Raw genomic sequence first — 18,456 nt, forward strand, 5'->3', positions numbered from 1 at the left:
CTTTTTCCCAGGGTGGAAATGGCTGATATGAGGGCATCATTTTAAGGTGATTGGTGGAAAGCTTTTTACGTTGTGGTGGGTGTATGGAACACCCTGCCAGAGGTCATTTTAGAGACTCTTGGATAAACACATGAATGAAAGAAAAATGGAGGGCTTTGTGTGAGGGAAGGGATAGATTGATCATGGAGTAGGTTAAAAAGTTGGCAAAACATTGAGCGGATGGTTCTTTGCCATGTTGTATGATTCTATGTTCAGAGTGTGGTGGGAGTCTGGGATGGTGCCGGAGGCAGGAACAACAGAGTGCTGGACAGACACATGGACGTACGGGGAATGGGGTGATACAGACCATGTGCAGGCTGAAGGGATTTAAGTTAATTTGGCATTGTGTTTGACAAACCATGGATTCCTTTGTTGGACTGTTCTGTGAATAAGCTAGAGAGGGTGCAAGCAATGTTCACAAGAATGTTGCTGGGACTGGAGGGTTCAGTTACAAGGAGAGACTGGACAGGTGTAAGGAGGTTGAGGAGCTGACATGAGAGAAGTTTGTAAAATCTGGAGGAACAGAGTCTGGGGTCAATAGTTCTGGCTTACTGCCTGTTACGCCGCTGGTGTTTCGGGCAGCAATGAAGGTTCTCCATCTCTGGTGGTGGTCAGGGATTCCTTCATGTGTCAGATGCTTCCTTTCCTCTGTCATGCAAGTCCCGGGTGGAGACTCAGGAATACTGTCGCACTCAGATGGAGAAGGATTCTTCATTGCTGTTTCCACATCACTTTTGTTTTATCAGTCAGGGTCGTTAGCCCTGAGCTGAACCCCCCAAGCTGGAGGACCGGCGGACCACTCTTAGTCTGGCCTCTGCCCTTTGACCTGTTTGGCATGGGTGACCCTACCAAGAGCCAAAGCATGAAGCCCTGACTCCAGCCAACATAGCTCTCCAGGTCACTGAGGCACTCAAGCCTCCAAACCCTACAACAAGGTCGTGGTCCTCTAGGAGGTCATTGTAGAAGAGTTTAAAACTGGAGGACACAGTTTATGGTGAGAAGGAAGAGGTTTGGGGACCTGAGGGGCAACTTTTCACCTGAAGGCAAGGGTGCCAGAGGGTGTGCGCTGAGGCAATGTTTGACCTCAGTCTCTTCCAATAAACCTTTCCAATTCACGTACTTGTGGAGCTGCACTTTGAGGGGCAAATGGAATTGGCTTAGATAGGAATCACGGTTTGCTCGGACCTGTTGGCTGAAAGGCCTATTTCCGTGCTGTGTGACTCTGTTGCCTGGTGTTGAGGATCATAGATATCGGGAGACTGAATTTATTCTAACTGGAACATAGGCTGATAAAATTATGGGGTAGAGGGTCTTTCTCCCAGACCAGGGGAGTGAAGCACTGGAATGCACAGGTTTAAGGTGAGAGGGAAAATGTGAATGGTTGGTGAATTGCACAGAAGGTAATGCTTATCTGGAGTGAGCTACCAGGGGTGGTGGCAGAGGCAGGTACAGTTACAATGTTTGCAAAGAATTGGGGAGTTTTAGCTCAAAGGTGAGGTTGGACAAACTTACTGTGTTTTCTCTGGAGCAGTGGAGACTATTGTGTACTTACTATTTCAATAATATTTGAGTAATCCTGTGTGTGTATAGTTTATTTGAACGAACAAGTATGCTTAATTGCAGGTTATACTTAAAAATATGTGAATTGCATATATCATCATGCTACCACGAGATGTATTTAAAGTAACTCAAAGTTAGACCTGCATTTTGGACTCGCATGTCCTTTGAATTAGTTAATGTTTTGAAGTTACAAAGCGTAACAGAGACCCTGTTAGAGGTTTATAAAATTTTGAGAGGACTTGGTTTATTATTGTCACATGTACTGAGATACAGTGAAACGCTTGTCTTGCGAAACCGTTCAAACAGATCAAATCATTACGCAGTGCATTGAGGTAGTACAGGGTAAGGCAATAACGATGCAGAATAAATTGCTGTGAGAAAGTGCAGGAAAGCCATAGAGCAATATTCTAATGATGGCGATGTCAGGAGCCCATCTCATTGTGTAAGAGGCCTGATATCAGTGATGACAGTGTTGTCCTTGAACTTGGTGGTAACTGCTTACAGGTTTTTGTATCTCCTGCCTGATGCAGAGGGGGAGAAGAGGGAATGTCCAGGGTGGGTGGGGTCTTTGACTCTGCTGGCCGCTTCACCGAGGCAACGGGAAGTGTTTGTGGAGGGAGGCTGGTTTCTGTGATGCGCTCAGCTTTGTCTGCACTCTGCAGTGTCCTGCGGTCACGGGGAGGATGGTTGCCGTAACAATCCAGATAGGCGACGCTAAAAATTGGTGAGGGTCAATAGTCAATGGGTGCAGGAGTAGGCCATCTGGCCCTTCAAGCCAGCACCACCATTCACTGTGATCATGGCTGATCATCCACAATCAGTACCCTGTTCCTGCCTTCTCCCCATATCCCTTGACTCCGCTATCTTTAAGAGCTCTATCTAACTCTTTCTTGAAAGCATCCAGAGAATTGGCCTCTACTGCCTTCTGAGGCAGAGCATTCCACAGATCCACAACTCTCTGGGTGAAAAAGTTTTTTCTCAACTCCGTTCTAAATGGCCTACCCCTTTTTCTTAAACTGTGGCCCTCTGGTTCCGGACTCCCCCCAACATCGGGAACATGTTTCCTGCCTCTAGCGTGTCCAATCCCTTAATAATCTTATATGTTTCAATCAGATCCCCTCTCATCCTTCTAAATTCCAGTGTATACAAGCCCAGTCGCTCCAATCTTTCAACATATGACAGTCCCCGCCATCCCGGGAATCAACCTCGTGAACCCTACGCTGCACTCCATCAATAGCAAGAATGTCCTTCCTCAAATCTGGAGACCAAAACTGAACACAGTACTCCAGGTGTGGTCTCACCAGGGCCCTGTACAACTGGCAGAAAGACCTCTTTGCTCCTATACTCAGTTCCTCTTGTTATAAAAGCCAACATGCCATTAGCTTTCTTCACGTCGACGGGGACGTGCCTAATTTCTTTGGCCTTTTGAGGAAGTAGTGGTGTCAGTAAGCTTCCCTGTCCATGATTTCAATGTAGTTGGTCCAGAACTGATGTTTACTCCTTGGAACTTGAAGTTCTCAACCCTCTGACTCTCAGCACCATCAATATGGACAAGAGTATCACTCAACGCCCTGAAGTCAGTGACCAGCTTTGACTCTGTTATAAAGTACACTGCCAGTCCTTTTCTCCCAGAATGGAAAATGTTAAATAGTGCAGGGCAAGTATTTTCCCACACAGTGGGTGTCTGGTAAACATTCCTGAGGGAGTTGGAGGCGGAGGTTTGGGGAGGGTGCCTGGCGGAGGTTCGGGGAGGGTGCCTGGCGGAGGTTCGGGGAGGGTGCCTGGCGGAGGTTTGGGGGAGGGTGCCTGGCGGAGGTTCGGGGAGGGTGCCTGGCGGAGGTTCGGGGAGGGTTGCCTGGCGGAGGTTCGGGGGAGGGTGCCTGGCGGAGGTTCTGGGGAGGGTGCCTGGCGGAGGTTCTGGGGAGGGTGCCTGGCGGAGGTTCTGGGCATGTGGGCTGGCAGAGGCAGCGATTGATCGTGTGTCTGGAACGTGTGCCAGGGAGTGGAGGAGGTGCAGATTGTCACAATTTTTAGTAAACATCTGGGCTAAGCACTTGTATCCCCAAGGCCGAGGAGTGTTTTGCCCGGAATGCTGGGAAATGGGACTGATGTAGATTGTGGACTCGGGTTAGCACAGTGTTGTCGGGCAGAAGGGTCTGATCATGCACTGTCAGACTTTACAATATGATTTATGCAGTCCCCCATCACCCACTTTCCCGTTCCATCTGCCCTTCACTCTTCCTGAATGGTTCCCATTCTCACCTCTGCTTGCTTGTCAAAATCCTGCTCTTATGGCTCCTGTTGACCTCCCTCCGGTCTCCACCGTCATCCTCGCTCACCCCCAGCTGCCTCCACCTACCTGTTTGTTTTTGTCTCACTCCATCATCCTTCCTACCCAAGTAGGAAAGGAGCAGAGCAAGGGTTCCCAACCCTTTCTATGCCATGTACCCCTACCATTAACCAAGGGCTCTGTAGACCTCAAATTTGGAAACGTAGAGATGCCAGAAGCATTGTATGCATTTCTGGTATCCCATTTCAGGAAGGCTTTGGACATGGTGCAGAAGATAGGTGTAGATATGTGCATATGGAGGGATGTGGATGATGCACAGGAGGAGGACGTGTTAATCAGCATCAAGATCAGCACAACATCGTGGGGCTGAATGGCCTGTCTCGTACTGTCTGTTCTACTCATATGGGCCTAATTGGGTCAAATGGGAACGACTTTGGCATCAGTGCCAGCAAGGATGAGGACCAAAGGGCCTGTACCTGTGCTGTACGATTCTGTGACCCAACCCTTGACGGACCCTCCTGTGGGTGGGGGAGTGAGATTGCTCTGTGCCACTGATTTTGCATGTAACTGCCATCTTGTCCCTCTCTCAGGAAAACCCTAGTGAAGAAGATGCTGCTATCGTGGATAAGATCCTCTCGTTCAGGGTGGCGAAGAAGGAGGTAGGTGCTCCTCATTGCCGAGTTTGACACAGGGCCAGGGTGTAGGAACAGGGCACCATGCAGTCACGAGGAGAGACCCGGTTAGACAACCTTCATCTTGTGTCTTTTCCTGTCGTGCTTTTTACTGACTCGTTCATTTGTTATGAGCTGTGTCATATGACGTGGGCCATCGTGGCCTTTCCATGACCATGATCGTTCCTGGCAAATATTCTTACAGAAGTAGCTTGCCTTTGCCTTCTGGACAGTGTCTTTACAAGATAGGTGACCCCCTCCAACCATTATCAATACTCTTGCCTGTAGTCAGTGGTCACATAACCAGGGCTTGTGATATGCACCAGCCGCTCATGTGACCATCCACTACCTGCCCCCATGGTTTCAAGTGACCCTGATCAGGGAGGCTAAGCAGGTGCTACACCTCGCCCAAGGGTGACCTAGCAGAGGGAAGGAGCACCTGACACCTTCTTTGCTAGAGACATATCCCCACCTCATTACCCTGCTGCTCCTAAATCTTTCACTGCCCCTTCCAGCAGAGAAGCCGCAGAGTTGTGCCAACAGTTGCAGGGCAAATCCCCCCCCCGGCTTGTGCCCCTGCAGACAACTGCGGGCAATTTTCCCAGCTTGTGCCCCAAAGCCGAATCGTCTGCTGACAATAGTAGGGCAATTCCCATTTCAGTAGGTGGGAGCTACTCCAGAATCTCTTGAGAAGACAGAAGGAGTAGGGAGCAGGGAGTCCCCGGCACGTGGTTTTGTGGATGTGGTTAGAGGTATTGTGGTGGACGTGGAGTACATGGATTAACCCAACCACTCAGTAGGGAATGTCCCTACCTCTTGTTTGTAGACATGAGGGAGGGGTAATATAAACACAGAACAAACTGCTTATTCAGCTCTTTAGTTGCCCCCTTCCCCGGAAACATAAGCAGCCATTCCTTCATTGCAGCCGAGTCTAGAAGCTAATCTCCGGAGGGGTGAGCATGAATCCATGCCCCACCACCCCAAACAGCACCACCATCAGTTCTGTGTGTACCTTAGCTGGCAGTCTTCAGATGCTGGAGTGACAAATGTTCATCCAACTTGGGTTTGTTGGCAGAGTCTTGAGGGTGATTGGGGAGGTGCTCCCTCCCTCTCCCTCCTTCCCTCCATGCTCCCCAACGAGGTGTCCTGCTTGGTGACACAATGATATCAGCGCCGGACTCCGGAGCGCAAGTTCCTGAGTTCGAATCCAAGTTGGGTTGAGCGTCAAGCTAGCAACTCGGTCTCACAAAAGCGAGAATAGCTTGCTACGGAAACACCGTCATGACGGTGCCCTGATGACTCCACTGCAGAGTTAAGGGCTATTCTTCCTCCCCAGCAAGGCTCTGGGAGACTGTGACTGACTTCTATTCCCTCTGCCTCCCGCAGGTGTACCAAGGACAGTACATGGAGGTGGAGGAGTTCTACGTCAAGTACAAGAACTAGTGAGTTGCCGCCCTGGCCCGGTGGGGCAGGGCGTGGGTGCTGAGCCCATTGACCCTGGGGTTCTGTGTCCGTGGGGAGGGGTCTGCTGATGCTGGGGCAGCTTCTGGGCAGGGTGTCTCCGCCTCCAGAGCGAAAACCGCTCCCTCGTTCCAAAGGAGGAGTTGTACACGCGCTGCGGTGTAGCGCTCCCTCCATGCCGATCCACCCGTGCTGTGGCGCTGCTTCCTCGCTGCCCCTCCGTCCACACCGCTGCCTTCCTCCCTTCCCTCTCACAGCAAGGTGCTCCCCCTCCCCCACACTGTACCTTTCTCAGGTGGGTTCCTGTGTTCCAGTTCGTACCTGCACTGCGAGTGGGCCACCTTGCAACAGCTGGAGAAGGACAAGCGCATCCACCAGAAGATCAAGCGCTTCAAGGCCAAGATGGCCCAGATGAGGCACATTTTTCACGAGGTGGGTACCTCTGGCCGGCCACTTCCTGCTTCTGTCCCTCCCCCCCCCCCCCCCCCCCCCCACCACTTCTCCCTCCACCTTCTCTAACTCCTCCCATCCTTTCTGTCCAGGATGAAGACCCCTTCAACCCTGACTACATCGAGGTCGATCGACTGCTAGAGGAGTCCCACAGTGTGGACAAGGACAATGGCGAGGTGAGGAGAGGCAGGGTGGGTGTCACCAGAAGCAGGGGAGGAGAAGGAGTCCTCTGTTGGAAGCAAAAGCAGTTCACTGCTTCCTGTAGGCCAGGGGTTCCCAACTCTTGTGTTATGCAATGGACCAATACCACCAAGCAAAGGGTCCATGGACCTCAGGTTGGAAACTCCAGCTCTAGGCTGCTGGGGAGACGGTGCCAAGTTGCAGGATGGCATGTATGTGAGAGAAAGTGTGAGAATCTCTCTCACACTCTCACTCCTGGAGGAACTCAGCAGGTCAGACAGCATCTACAGAAATAAACAGTTGACGTTTTGGGCTGAGACCCTTCTTCAGGACTGAGAAGGAAGTTGAGAAGATCCCAGAATAAAAAGTTGAGGGATGAGGAAGGGGCTAGCTGGAGGGTGATGGGCGAAGCCAGGTGGGTGGGAAAGGTAAAGGGCCAGAGAAGAGTGAAGACCATAGGAGAAAGGGGAGAAGGAGGGGACCTGGGGGGAAGTGACAGGCAGACAGTAGGAGAAATCGATATTCATGCCATCAGGTTGGAGGTTACCCAGACAGAATGTAAGGATTTGCTCCTCCACCCTGAGGGTAGCCTCAGCGTGGCACAAGAGGAGGCCGTGGAAAGTAAGTAGTGTCACTGGTAGACCGGGTGGTGAAGGTCTTTGGCCTGCTGGCTTCCTCAGTCATGCGGGTTATTTTGTAGTTGCAGAAGATGTTGATGAGTCCTCAGCCAGTGTATTGTGTTCAGTTTTGGTCGCCATGCTAGAGGAAAGCTGGAAAGAGTACAGAGGAGATTTCTGAGGATGTTGCCAGGACTAGTCTGAGTTATGGAGAGAGGTTGGACAGGTTGAGATTTTATTCCTTGGGGCTCCCTACTTCAGTCGAAGGGTGACCTTACACCGTAAAATAAAATCACGAGGGGCATAGTTGGTGTAAAATGCGCACAGTTATTTCCCCAGGGTTGAGAGGGCACAGGTTTAAGGTGAGAGGGGAGAGATTTACTAGGAACTGAGGGGCAACTTTATCACCCGGGGGTAGTGCAGATATGGAGCTGGCTGCCGAAGGAAACAGTTGAGGCAGGTACCCTACATTAACGACATTTGCTCAAGTACATGGATAGGAAAGGTTTAGAACAGGAGCTCCCAACCTGGGGTCCAATCAGTCTATGGTGTAAACAAGGTTGGGAACCCTTCAGAGGAATACGGGCCAAATGAGAACAGATGGCACCAGCTTGAATGGGGTGTCTTCATCAGCTTGGACCAGTTGAGTCGACGGATTTGCTTCTGTGCTGTCTAACTGAATCTATGAGCAAGGGTTTAATGCTGATAAGTGTGAGGTGCTACATTTTGGTAGGAATAATCAAAATAGGACATACATGGTAAATGGTAGGGCATTGAGGAATGCAATAGACAGAGTGCTCTAGGAATAATGGTGCATAGTTCCCTGAAAGTGGAATTTCATGTGGATTGGGTGGTGAAGAAAGCTTTTGGTATGCTGGCCTTTATAAATCAGAGCATTGAGTATAGGAGTTGGGATGTAATGTTAAAATTGTACAAGGCATTGGTGAGGCCAAATTTGGAGTATTGTGTACAGTTCTGGTCACTGAATTATAGGAAAGATATCAACAAGTTAGAGAGAGTACAGAGGAGATTTACTAATATGTTACCTGGGTTTCAGCACCGAAGTTACAGAGTAAAGTTAACCAGTTTGGTCTTTGTTCTTTGGAGTGTAGAAGGTTGAGGGGGGACTTGATAGAGGTATTTAAAATATGAGGGGGATAGATAGAGTTGATGTGGATAGGCTTTTTCCATTGAGAGTAGGGGAGATTCAAACAAGAGGACATGAGTTGAGAGTTAAGGGGCAAAAGTTTAGGGGTAACATGAGGGGGAACTTCTTTACTCAGAGAGTGTTAGCTGTGTGGAACGAGCTTCCAGTAGAAGTGGTAGAGGCAGGTTCAATTTTGTCATTTAAAAAAAAAAATTGGATAGGTATATGGACAGGAAAGGAATAGAGGGTTATGGGCTGAGTGCAGGTAGGTGGGATTAGGTGAGAGTAAGCGTTCGGCATGCACTGGAAGGGCTGAGATGGCCTGTTTATGTGCTGTAATTGTTATATGGTTATATGGGTTGAAAGGTCAACCTAAAACATTGATTTGATTGTGGGTCTTCATGCCCCACTGGTGGTAATGAGAAGAGGGCATGTCCCAGATGGGGGAGGGGGTCTTTGGTGATCGATGTCACCCCCTTCTTGAGACACTCACTGCCTTTTGAAGATCTTTAATCTCCTAACGAAGTAGAGCCACTGGTGAGCTTTCGTCACTGTTACGTACCCCGTAACTGGGTCACTTAGCAGCAAAGATAGAGAGGTCCGTTGAAGTCTGATGGTACTATTTTTAACAGTATTTATTGATAAAAATACACAAAAATAATATCAATGCAAACATACAGATAATATACGTGGTCAATACTAAATCTAAAAACGCGGGTATAATAATAATCAATAAGAAATAGCTCTATCGTTGTCTAGGGGATAATGTATTGTCCAATGGAAATATAAAAGTCACTTCAGTCCATTCAGGCTGCAGTTTTTGGTGAGAGAGAGAGAGAGAGACGGGTTTTTTTTAGAACTTGCCCGTTTTCCTTTTTATGATGTCGATCCTTCGAAATGTCGTCGGTGTCCTTTTCCTTTTTAGCTAAGCCGTCTTCCGTGGTCAGTCCCACCAATTCCGAGGCAAATGGAAAAGGATGCACGTGGGCTTTCCACCGGCTGTTGCTATTATGCTGTCACGAGATTTCTAGCGTTTCTCCTGGTGCGTCTAAAGGGATTGTTCCCCAGACCTCCTTTTATCCTTACTTACGGGGTCTCAGATGTCAATCAGGTTGGAATGATGCCATCCCCCAACCAGCCCATGTTGCTCATTCCTTGAGGGCTTCGATGAATAGCACAGTGCTCAATACACAATTCTGTCTCCAAGAGACAATGGCCGGTTCCCGTGGCTTTGTATCGCTGAGGGGCCGGGACATCCTAAACCCCTTGTGGAGTCTGCATCTCTCTCTCATTTCCTGGGTCTCCTGACCTGAATTAATAGCGATCTTGCGATTCTCAAAAAGGAGGGGGCTACTTTGTACCCTTCGGCCCCTCAGAGTTGGGGCACAGGCGTAACACCCCCTTTCTTCAACGCGTTTTTTTACCATCGGTAAAAAACGAAGTAATACAGAGTCTTACAGGATCTTAGAATCTAACACAATACAAAAAGTTTTTTTTTCTACAGAGTAATACAGTTATACATTCAATTCAGCATCTAAATAGTTACCGATTACATTGTCACTTCCTTTAATATCTTAACATCTTGTACCTTACTAAAGTTTTGTAGCATCAGACTCCAATTTAATAACCACCTATTTTTATTTCTTATTTTCTTTAGCAAACAAAAACTAGAGAGTTGTGATCTTAGCTTACGGGTATACTACAAAAGTTCATGCAAATACTAATCTTTATGTTACTTTCAAACTTAACAGTCAAGCTTCCATGGGGGTTGTCTTTATTATTCACACGCTTTGTCGAAATCCCATAAAACCGGCTTCTGCTATTTAAAAATGGTGTCCCATTAACCCTCGCCTCTTTTCCGGTTAATTCCCACGTGGTGAGCTTGTGCACCCTGGCGAAATAGGCTTTCGCCCGCTCCTTTCATAGGAGTTATTTTATCAACAATGTGTTCCAAACTTAGACCATCTTCCGAATTTCCACACAATTCTTTAATTTTACGCAAGTTGCTAGTTTTCTCTTCAGGACCCTTCAGGCGATTAGGTCTCAATGCCAGCGATCCCTCTTTGTTCAAACAGCATTTCGAATTCTGCGCTTTCACACCACACTCTGGAATAACAATAGCATGTGGGGCCCCTTTACCTTCCAACTCAACCTGTAATTGATTCGCAGGCACCGTGTTACCAAGCCATTGTCTCGGTAGCCTGGTTGCTGCGTTTGACATCAATCCAGACTTTAAATTTTCTTCATTCAATTTAGGAACTACACTTTTCCCTTTTCCTTCAAAAATAATATTCACCTCACCACCTGTTATCGCCTCACTAACTTTTAACACACCTTCGAGCACAAACACCTGGGAACTCTCACTTCCCACTATTACCAAGGTTAACCCTTTCTTCACTGAACCAAGTCCATCTGACCCACAAGGACTGCATTCCTTTTCAACTGAATCAAATACCTCAGACATTTTCTGAGCTCCATTACTAGGTTCAGTACCACGTGCATCCACATCTTGGACACACTCAAACAGGACATTTGCCTCTTCCAGTCTTTCAACACTCGTACCCTGTTCAAATTCTAAATTCCCCTGATCCTCCCAGCTACTCTCTGGGCATCTCCCTTCCGGAATAAACTCAACCCCGCGGGCTGAAACAACCTCATCTGCCAACCCAGTAGACTTCTTCAAGGTAAGGGCACCCTTTTCATCTAGGACAGCCCTCATTTCATTATCGGGTACACCTTTAGAATTTTCAACTTCTTCAAACAGTTCTGCCAAACCAGACAGATCATCCATGTCCAACTCTGGACCCTTTAACAGCTTTTCCTGTTTCTCATCTTTACTTCGTGCCTCTATAAGTTTTCTCCTGGCTAAGGGCAGGACTACCTCCTCTCCCTTACTCTCTTTCACTTTACTACTCTCCGTTTTACCCCCCTCTAAACCCTCGTGGTACAGGGTCGGTAAAAACATCTCAACCAAATCGATACTGGCCGGATTTAAACTGCTCTTGTTCTCAGCTGCCTTTCTCGACATGCTGCGAGTGATCGCGCATGTGGGATAGATCTTGGAACCTAGGGACGGGACCTCCACCGGCTGTCTCGTCAGCTTCATTGCTGACCAAACTTTACCACCGGCTAAATCATTACCCAGAAGGACGTCCGCATCAGTTCTCGGGAATTCTGATCGCACCCCCATTTCAACTGGTCCAGATACCAGCTCACAATTCATAATGATCCTATGCAAGGGCACCGTTTCTGTCCCTTTGCCTATTCCTTTCACAGCTACCATTCCCGTCTTGCGACCAAAATCCAGTACCTTGCTGCTAATCAATGACAGTTCAGTGCCCGTGTCTCTCCAGATCCGCACGGGAACTGGTGGGTCTCCCTCTCTCACAGACACGGTTCTGTTTGACATACAAGTCTCAGACCCTTCTCGTACTCTGTCTACCCGGGGCTCTCTTGTCGATTTACTGATTACCACGGCACATCCTATAGGGACGGCTGCTTTTCCTTTTCCTGTCTCCTTCCTCGGAGCCAAGCACCTAGATGCAACATGCCCCCCCTTTCCACAATTTAAACAGGTCAAGCCCGGAAATCTCTGGCCGTCTTGCCTCTCCTCCCCAATCTTACCACTAGCTCCCAACGGGATCTCTGCCTCAGCTGGCGGGCTTTCTCTACCGTTCCCACGGTCTCTCGGGTAACTTTTATTCGAGGAAAACTTTGTCTTGTGGGTTAGGGCATATTCATCTGCGAACCTAGCAAATTCAGAGATGGACTTATTCGGCTTCTCATTCAAATACATCCGGATATCCTCCGAAACACAACCTTTAAATTCCTCAATCAGAATTAACTCCCTGAGACGCCAAAAATCCTCTTCCACTGTTTCTGCTGTACACCAGCGATCCAAGAACACACCCTTCTCATAGGCAAACTCGGTATACGTCTGATTCCACCCTTTCTTTAAATTTCTGAACTTTTGTCTATACGCTTCAGGTACCAATTCGTAAGTCCGGAGAATGGCCTCCTTTACTTTGGCATAATTCTCCGCCTCCTCCTCCTCCATGGACCACGCCGCATATGCTCGTTGTGCCTTCCCTTTTAACACACTTTGTAACAACGCCACCCATTGCTCTTTGGGCCACTTCTGATTCACTGCCACCTTCTCAAAAAGCAAGAAATAACTATCAACATCCGTCTCCTCGAACGGAAGTACTAACCTCAACTCCCAACTAACATTAAACCGCTCCTCTCGGTCTGACCCTTGATCTCTTCGTTCTTGCCATAACTTCTCCATATCCAAGTCATGTTGCCTCTGTTTCTCTGCCTCCCTCTCTTTCTCAGCTGCTTCCAGCTGTTTTAACTGCATTTCATGCTCTCTTTGTTTCTCAGCTCTGTCCTGCTCCCTTTTCACCTCCAACTCCTTTAGCTGGAGCTCATGCTCCCTTTTCACTAACTCCTTTAGCTGGAGCACATGCTCCCTTTGCTTGTCGGCCTGTTCTTTCTCCTTCTCAGCTGCTTTAGCTGGAACTCATGCTCCCTCTTCCTCTGTTCCGCGTCCAGCCTCAATTTCTCCAACTCTAACTGAGCCGTCCCACTAACTGGAACCTTTTCAGGGATATTTTCCAATACCTCAGCTGCAAACACATTCTTCTCAATATAATACTGAGTTATGGCCCTTCGCACCTCCCGCTTTTTCATTGACAACCTCACCTCTGCGAGGTTTAGTCCCTTTGCTATATTTATCAAGTCCGATTTGGTGGCCGCCTCTAGCGCCTCCAGAGTTGGGTTTTCTATAAATTCATCCATGTCCATCTTTGCTGGTTTTCCGTCTGGCTACCCGTGTACCAGATCCAAGTTTGGACTTACAAGCCCGATTCACTGGCCTCCCAGTTTGGTGTCAAATCCCGAGACGAAAACCCCAAGTTGTTACGTACCCCGTAACTGGGTCACTTACCAGCAAAGATAGAGAGGTCCGTTGAAGTCTGATGGTACTATTTTTAACAGTATTTATTGATAAAAATACACAAAAATAATATCAGTGCAAACATACAGATAATATACGTCGTCAATACTAAATCTAAAAAGCGCGGGTATAATAATAATCAATAAGAAATAGCTCTATCGTTGTCTAGGGGATAATGTATTGTCCGATGGAAATATAAAAGTCACTTCAGTTCATTCAGGCTGCAGCTTTTGGTGAGAGAGAGAGAGAGACGGGTTTTTTTTAGAACTTGCCCGTTTTCCTTTCTATGATGTCGATCCTTCGAAATGTCGTCGGTGTCCTTTTCCTTTTAGCTAAGCCGTCTTCCGTGGTCAGTCCCACCAATTCCGAGGCAAATGGAAAAGGACGCACGTGGGCTTTCCACCGGCTGTCGCTATTACGCTGTCACGGGATCTCTAGCGTTTCTCCTGGTGCGTCTAAAGGGATTGTTCCCCAGACCTCCTTTTACCCTTACTCACGGGGTCTCAGATGTCAATCAGGTTGGAATGATGCCATCCCCCAACCAGCCCACGTTGCTCATTCCTTGAGGGCTTCGATGAATAGCACTGTGCTCAATACACAATTCCGTCTCCAAGAGACAATGGCCGTTTCCCGTGGCTTTGTATTGCTGAGGGGCCAGGACATTCCAAACCCCTTGTGGAGTCTGCGTCTCTCTCTAATTTCCTGGGTCTCCTGACCTGAATTAATAGCGATCTTGCGATTCTCAAAAAGGAGGGGGCTACTTTGTACCCTTCGGCCCCTCAGAGTTGGGGCACAGGCGTAACATCACTAATACCTCAGGCCCAGGGCAGATCCTTGGCGATGTCGATGCAACAACTAATTTTACATTGTACATCAGTGATGTGTGATTGTGAGTTGAGTCAAGGTAAGAATTGACTGCAATGGAGGGATAGAGTACGCTTCCTCCTTTCTCCTCCTCTCCCTCCTTCTCTCTGTTTCACCCTGTCTCTCTCTCTCTTTTTTCTCAGCCAGTGGTCTATTACCTGGTGAAATGGTGCTCCCTGCCTTACGAGGACAGCACCTGGGAGCTGAAGGAGGACGTGGACGAGGCGAAGATCGAGGAGTTTGAGCGGCTCCAGGCCCGGAAGCCCAAGCTGACCCATGTGGTGAGCAGTCCACACCTTCCCCTTTCCCCTCCTGCGGGGCTTGACAGTCTCCCTCCTCTCACCCTCCCCTCTCCTCCTTCGCCCTGCAGGAGCGCCCGCCGGCCAAGGCCTGGAAGAAGCTGGACCAGTTCCGGGAGTACAAGAACGACAACCAGCTGCGCGAGTACCAGCTCGAGGGCGTCAACTGGCTGCTCTTCAACTGGTACAACAGGTGGGTGGGTGGGGGCGCTCCCTGCGCTCCTTCTGGTGGGCCCTCAAAGGCAGGAGTTCCCAGAGGCGGATAGGGGTGAAGAGGATAGAGTGGGTCACGGACAGGAGGGAAGGAAGAGGGGGTGGAATGGGTGGCAGAGATGGGGAGAGAGTCATGATGTTAATGGGCAAAGGGGAGGGAAGGGTTTAGGGCAGGAGTAAGAGAGACTGGATCACAGAGGCGGGTGGAGATCATGATGGGTAGGGGTGAAGAGGCAGGATGGCGTAGGGTAGGGAGAGGTCATGGAGCCAGGGTGGATCTTGGGGGGGGGGGGAGGGGGTTGGTTTACAGAGACAGAGGGGCAAGGGAGGCAGAAATAGGGAGGGGCGTAGTGCTGGAGGAGAGACTCTGATGCTGACGATCCCACCCTCCTCGCCCCCCCACAACCACAGGCAGAACTGCATCCTGGCTGATGAGATGGGCTTGGGGAAGACCATTCAGTCCATCACCTTCCTGGAGGAGGTGTACTCTGCTGGTATTCAGGGCCCCTTCCTCGTCATCGCGCCGCTCTCCACCATCACCAACTGGGAGAGGGAGTTCAGCACCTGGACCGACATGAACGCCATCGTCTACCACGGCAGCCTGGCCAGCCGGCAGATGATCCAGCAGTATGAGATGTACTTCAGGGATCCCAAGGTATCCCGGGCACGGCGCGGTGTCACTGCGGCCCTATTCCCCCATTCTCTCTGCCCACCCCCATACCCACTTCCCTCTCCGTCCACCCTCCCCTCCCAACTCTGCCCCTCTGCCCACATTGGTAACTCTGCCCCCTTCCCTCCTGAGCAGGGTCACTTTATCCCGGGAGCCTACCGCTTCGACGCGCTGATCACCACCTTCGAGATGATCCTGTCGGACTGCCCGGAGCTGAGGGAGATTGCCTGGCGCTGCGTCATCATCGACGAGGCCCACCGCCTCAAGAACCGCAACTGCAAGCTGCTGGAGGGCCTGAAGCTGATGGAATTGGTAGGGGCCACCAGCCGTCACGGAGGGGTGGCGTGAGCGCTCCCCACCCGCTTCCTCTGTCACCCTCGGGCTCCTGACCTCGTCCGAATCAGGAGCAGGATCCTGCCCTGCTCCTTAGATCGTGCCCCGACTAACGCACCAGTTCGTACTCTATATGGACACCCTCTGGGCAATAAAATTCCACCTCATTAAATGTCTCCCTCTCACCTTAAACCGGTGCCTTTTAGTTTTAGATTCCCCTACCCTAGGGAAAAGTCTGACCATTCACCTTATCTAAACCCCTCGTGATTTTTTATAAACCTCCGACAGGTCACCTCTTAGCCTGCTCTGCTTGAGGGGAAACAGTCCTTATTACTTGAGACCTGCAGTCCCAGTAGCATCCTGTGGGCGTGTGGTGCACCCTGTCTGGCTTAATCTCACCCCTGTAGGTGGGTGACTGGAACGGCACGCGGTACTCTAGTTGCAGTCTCACATACAATCTTGTACAACTGCAACACAACATCCCCACTCCTGTTGTCAGTGCCCTGACTGGTGAAAGCCAGCACCTGGACCACCCTGCCTACCCGTGACTTTGCTTTTGGGGAACCATGTACCTGTGCCCCCGGCATCCCTCTGTTCTCACTCCTGCAAAATGTTCACACCGTACAGGGATCAGGGTTGTGCCGGTTGATTCAAGAACTGAGTGATTTGCTGTTCCTGAACCTGGTGGTGTGGGACTTCAGGCTTCTGTACCTTCTGCGGTCCAGATAGTGTGTTGGGGGGGGGAGAGGGTCTTGTTGAGGCAGTGCCTCCTGTGGAAACTCCTGCTGGTGAGGACGGACGGACTCACGCACGCACACTCTCTCTCTCACACACACACTCTCACTCTCTCTCTCTCTCACACACACTCTCACTCTCACTCTCACACACACTCTCACTCTCTCACACTCTCACACTCTCACTCTCTCACACACACACACTCTCACACACACACACTCTCACACACACACTCTCACACACTCTCACACACTCTCACACACTCTCACACACACACACTCTCACACACACACTCTCACACACACACTCTCACACTCACACACACTCTCTCACACACACTCTCTCACACACACTCTCACACACACTCTCTCACACACACTCTCTCACACACACTCTCTCACACACACTCTCTCACACACACTCTCTCACACACACTCTCTCACACACACTCTCTCACACACACTCTCTCACACACACTCTCACACACACTCTCTCACACACTCACTCTCTCACACACACTCTCACTCTCTCACACACACTCTCACTCTCTCTCACACACTCTCACTCTCTCTCACACACTCTCACTCTCTCACACACTCTCACTCTCACACACTCTCACTCTCTCTCACACACTCTCACTCTCTCTCACACACTCTCACTCTCTCTCACACTCTCACTCTCTCACACACACTCTCACTCTCTCACACACACACTCTCACTCTCTCAAACACTCTCTCACTCACACACACTCACTCTCTCACACACACTCACTCTCTCACTCACACACACTCACTCTCTCACTCACACACACACTCTCTCTCACACTCACTCACTCTCTCACACACACTCACTCACTCACTCTGAAGGAACTTTGCAAGTCAGGCAGCATCTATGAAGGGGAATAAAACGTTGACATTCAATGCGTCTGACTTGCTGAGGGATGTGCCCCGGAAGTATTGGGCAGCCCTGCTTCCTACGTTCCTACGTCTTCAAGTTGCTGTCCCAGACTGACGGGCTGCTGGTCTCCCCCACAGGAGCACAAGGTCCTCCTGACCGGGACACCCCTGCAGAACACGGTGGAGGAGCTGTTCAGCCTGCTGAACTTCCTGGAGCCCTCGCAGTTCCCCCTGGAGTCGGCCTTCCTGCAGGAGTTTGGGGATCTGAAGACGGAGGAGCAGGTAGGGACGGTACAGGGAGGTGTTGGGGGTGGGGGTGGAGAGCATACGACGGACGTGCTCGGGTCATCTCCTGCCGCGCTCACCTCACCGCCCTGCCTTTTGCCTTCCCGGAGACAGGTGCAGAAGCTGCAGGCCCTGCTGAAGCCCATGATGCTGCGTCGCCTCAAGGAGGACGTGGAGAAGAACCTGGCGCCCAAGGAGGAGACCATCATCGAGGTGGAGCTCACCAACATCCAGAAGAAGTACTACCGTGCCATCCTGGAGCGCAACTTCACCTTTCTGGCCAAGGGGGCAGGCCAGGCCAACGTACCCAACCTGCTCAACACCATGATGGAGCTGCGCAAGTGTTGTAACCACCCCTACCTCATCAACGGTGGGTGGCAAGGGGTTCCCATCAGTGGTGGAGGGTGTGATCAAAAATAGAATGACAGATGCCCAGGAGTCGGGTACAGGTTGGGATCAAATCCAGGGAGTCAGGGGGTTTCTATATAGAATAACAGATCCCTGGGACTGGGGTACAGGTTGGGATCAAATCCAGGGAGTCAGCGGGTTTCTATATAGAATAACTGATCCCCAGGAGTGGGGTACAGGTTGGGATCTGATCCAGGGGTTCAGGGGGTTTCTATATAGAATAACAGATCCCCGGGAGTGGGGTACAGGCTGGGATCAGATCCAGGGGTTCAGGGGTTTACAGATAGAATAACAGATCCCCGGGAGTGGGGTACAGGTTGGGATCTGATCCAGGAGTTCAGGGGGTTTATATATAGAATAACAGATCCCCGGGAGTGGGTT

General features: G+C 50.0%; 1 protein-coding gene across 1 annotated transcript in view; it reads left to right on the forward strand.

The window, feature by feature from the left end:
- The first annotated feature begins 4,291 nt into the window (after nt 1-4,291).
- Nucleotides 4,292-18,456, forward strand: part of LOC140716261 (chromodomain-helicase-DNA-binding protein 8-like) — a 59,277-nt gene continuing 45,112 nt past the window's right edge. Inside the window, exons 1-11 of the mRNA XM_073028870.1 lie at nt 4,292-4,372; nt 4,480-4,548; nt 5,947-6,002; nt 6,336-6,453; nt 6,564-6,647; nt 14,380-14,517; nt 14,607-14,728; nt 15,160-15,403; nt 15,554-15,730; nt 17,521-17,664; nt 17,782-18,037. Of these exons, the coding sequence (XP_072884971.1) occupies nt 4,292-4,372; nt 4,480-4,548; nt 5,947-6,002; nt 6,336-6,453; nt 6,564-6,647; nt 14,380-14,517; nt 14,607-14,728; nt 15,160-15,403; nt 15,554-15,730; nt 17,521-17,664; nt 17,782-18,037 (1,489 nt within the window). The remainder of the gene's footprint in view (nt 4,373-4,479; nt 4,549-5,946; nt 6,003-6,335; nt 6,454-6,563; nt 6,648-14,379; nt 14,518-14,606; nt 14,729-15,159; nt 15,404-15,553; nt 15,731-17,520; nt 17,665-17,781; nt 18,038-18,456) is intronic.

Source organism: Hemitrygon akajei, chromosome 25 (genome assembly GCF_048418815.1).
Source record: "Hemitrygon akajei chromosome 25, sHemAka1.3, whole genome shotgun sequence".
Taxonomy (NCBI): Eukaryota; Metazoa; Chordata; class Chondrichthyes; order Myliobatiformes; family Dasyatidae; genus Hemitrygon; species Hemitrygon akajei.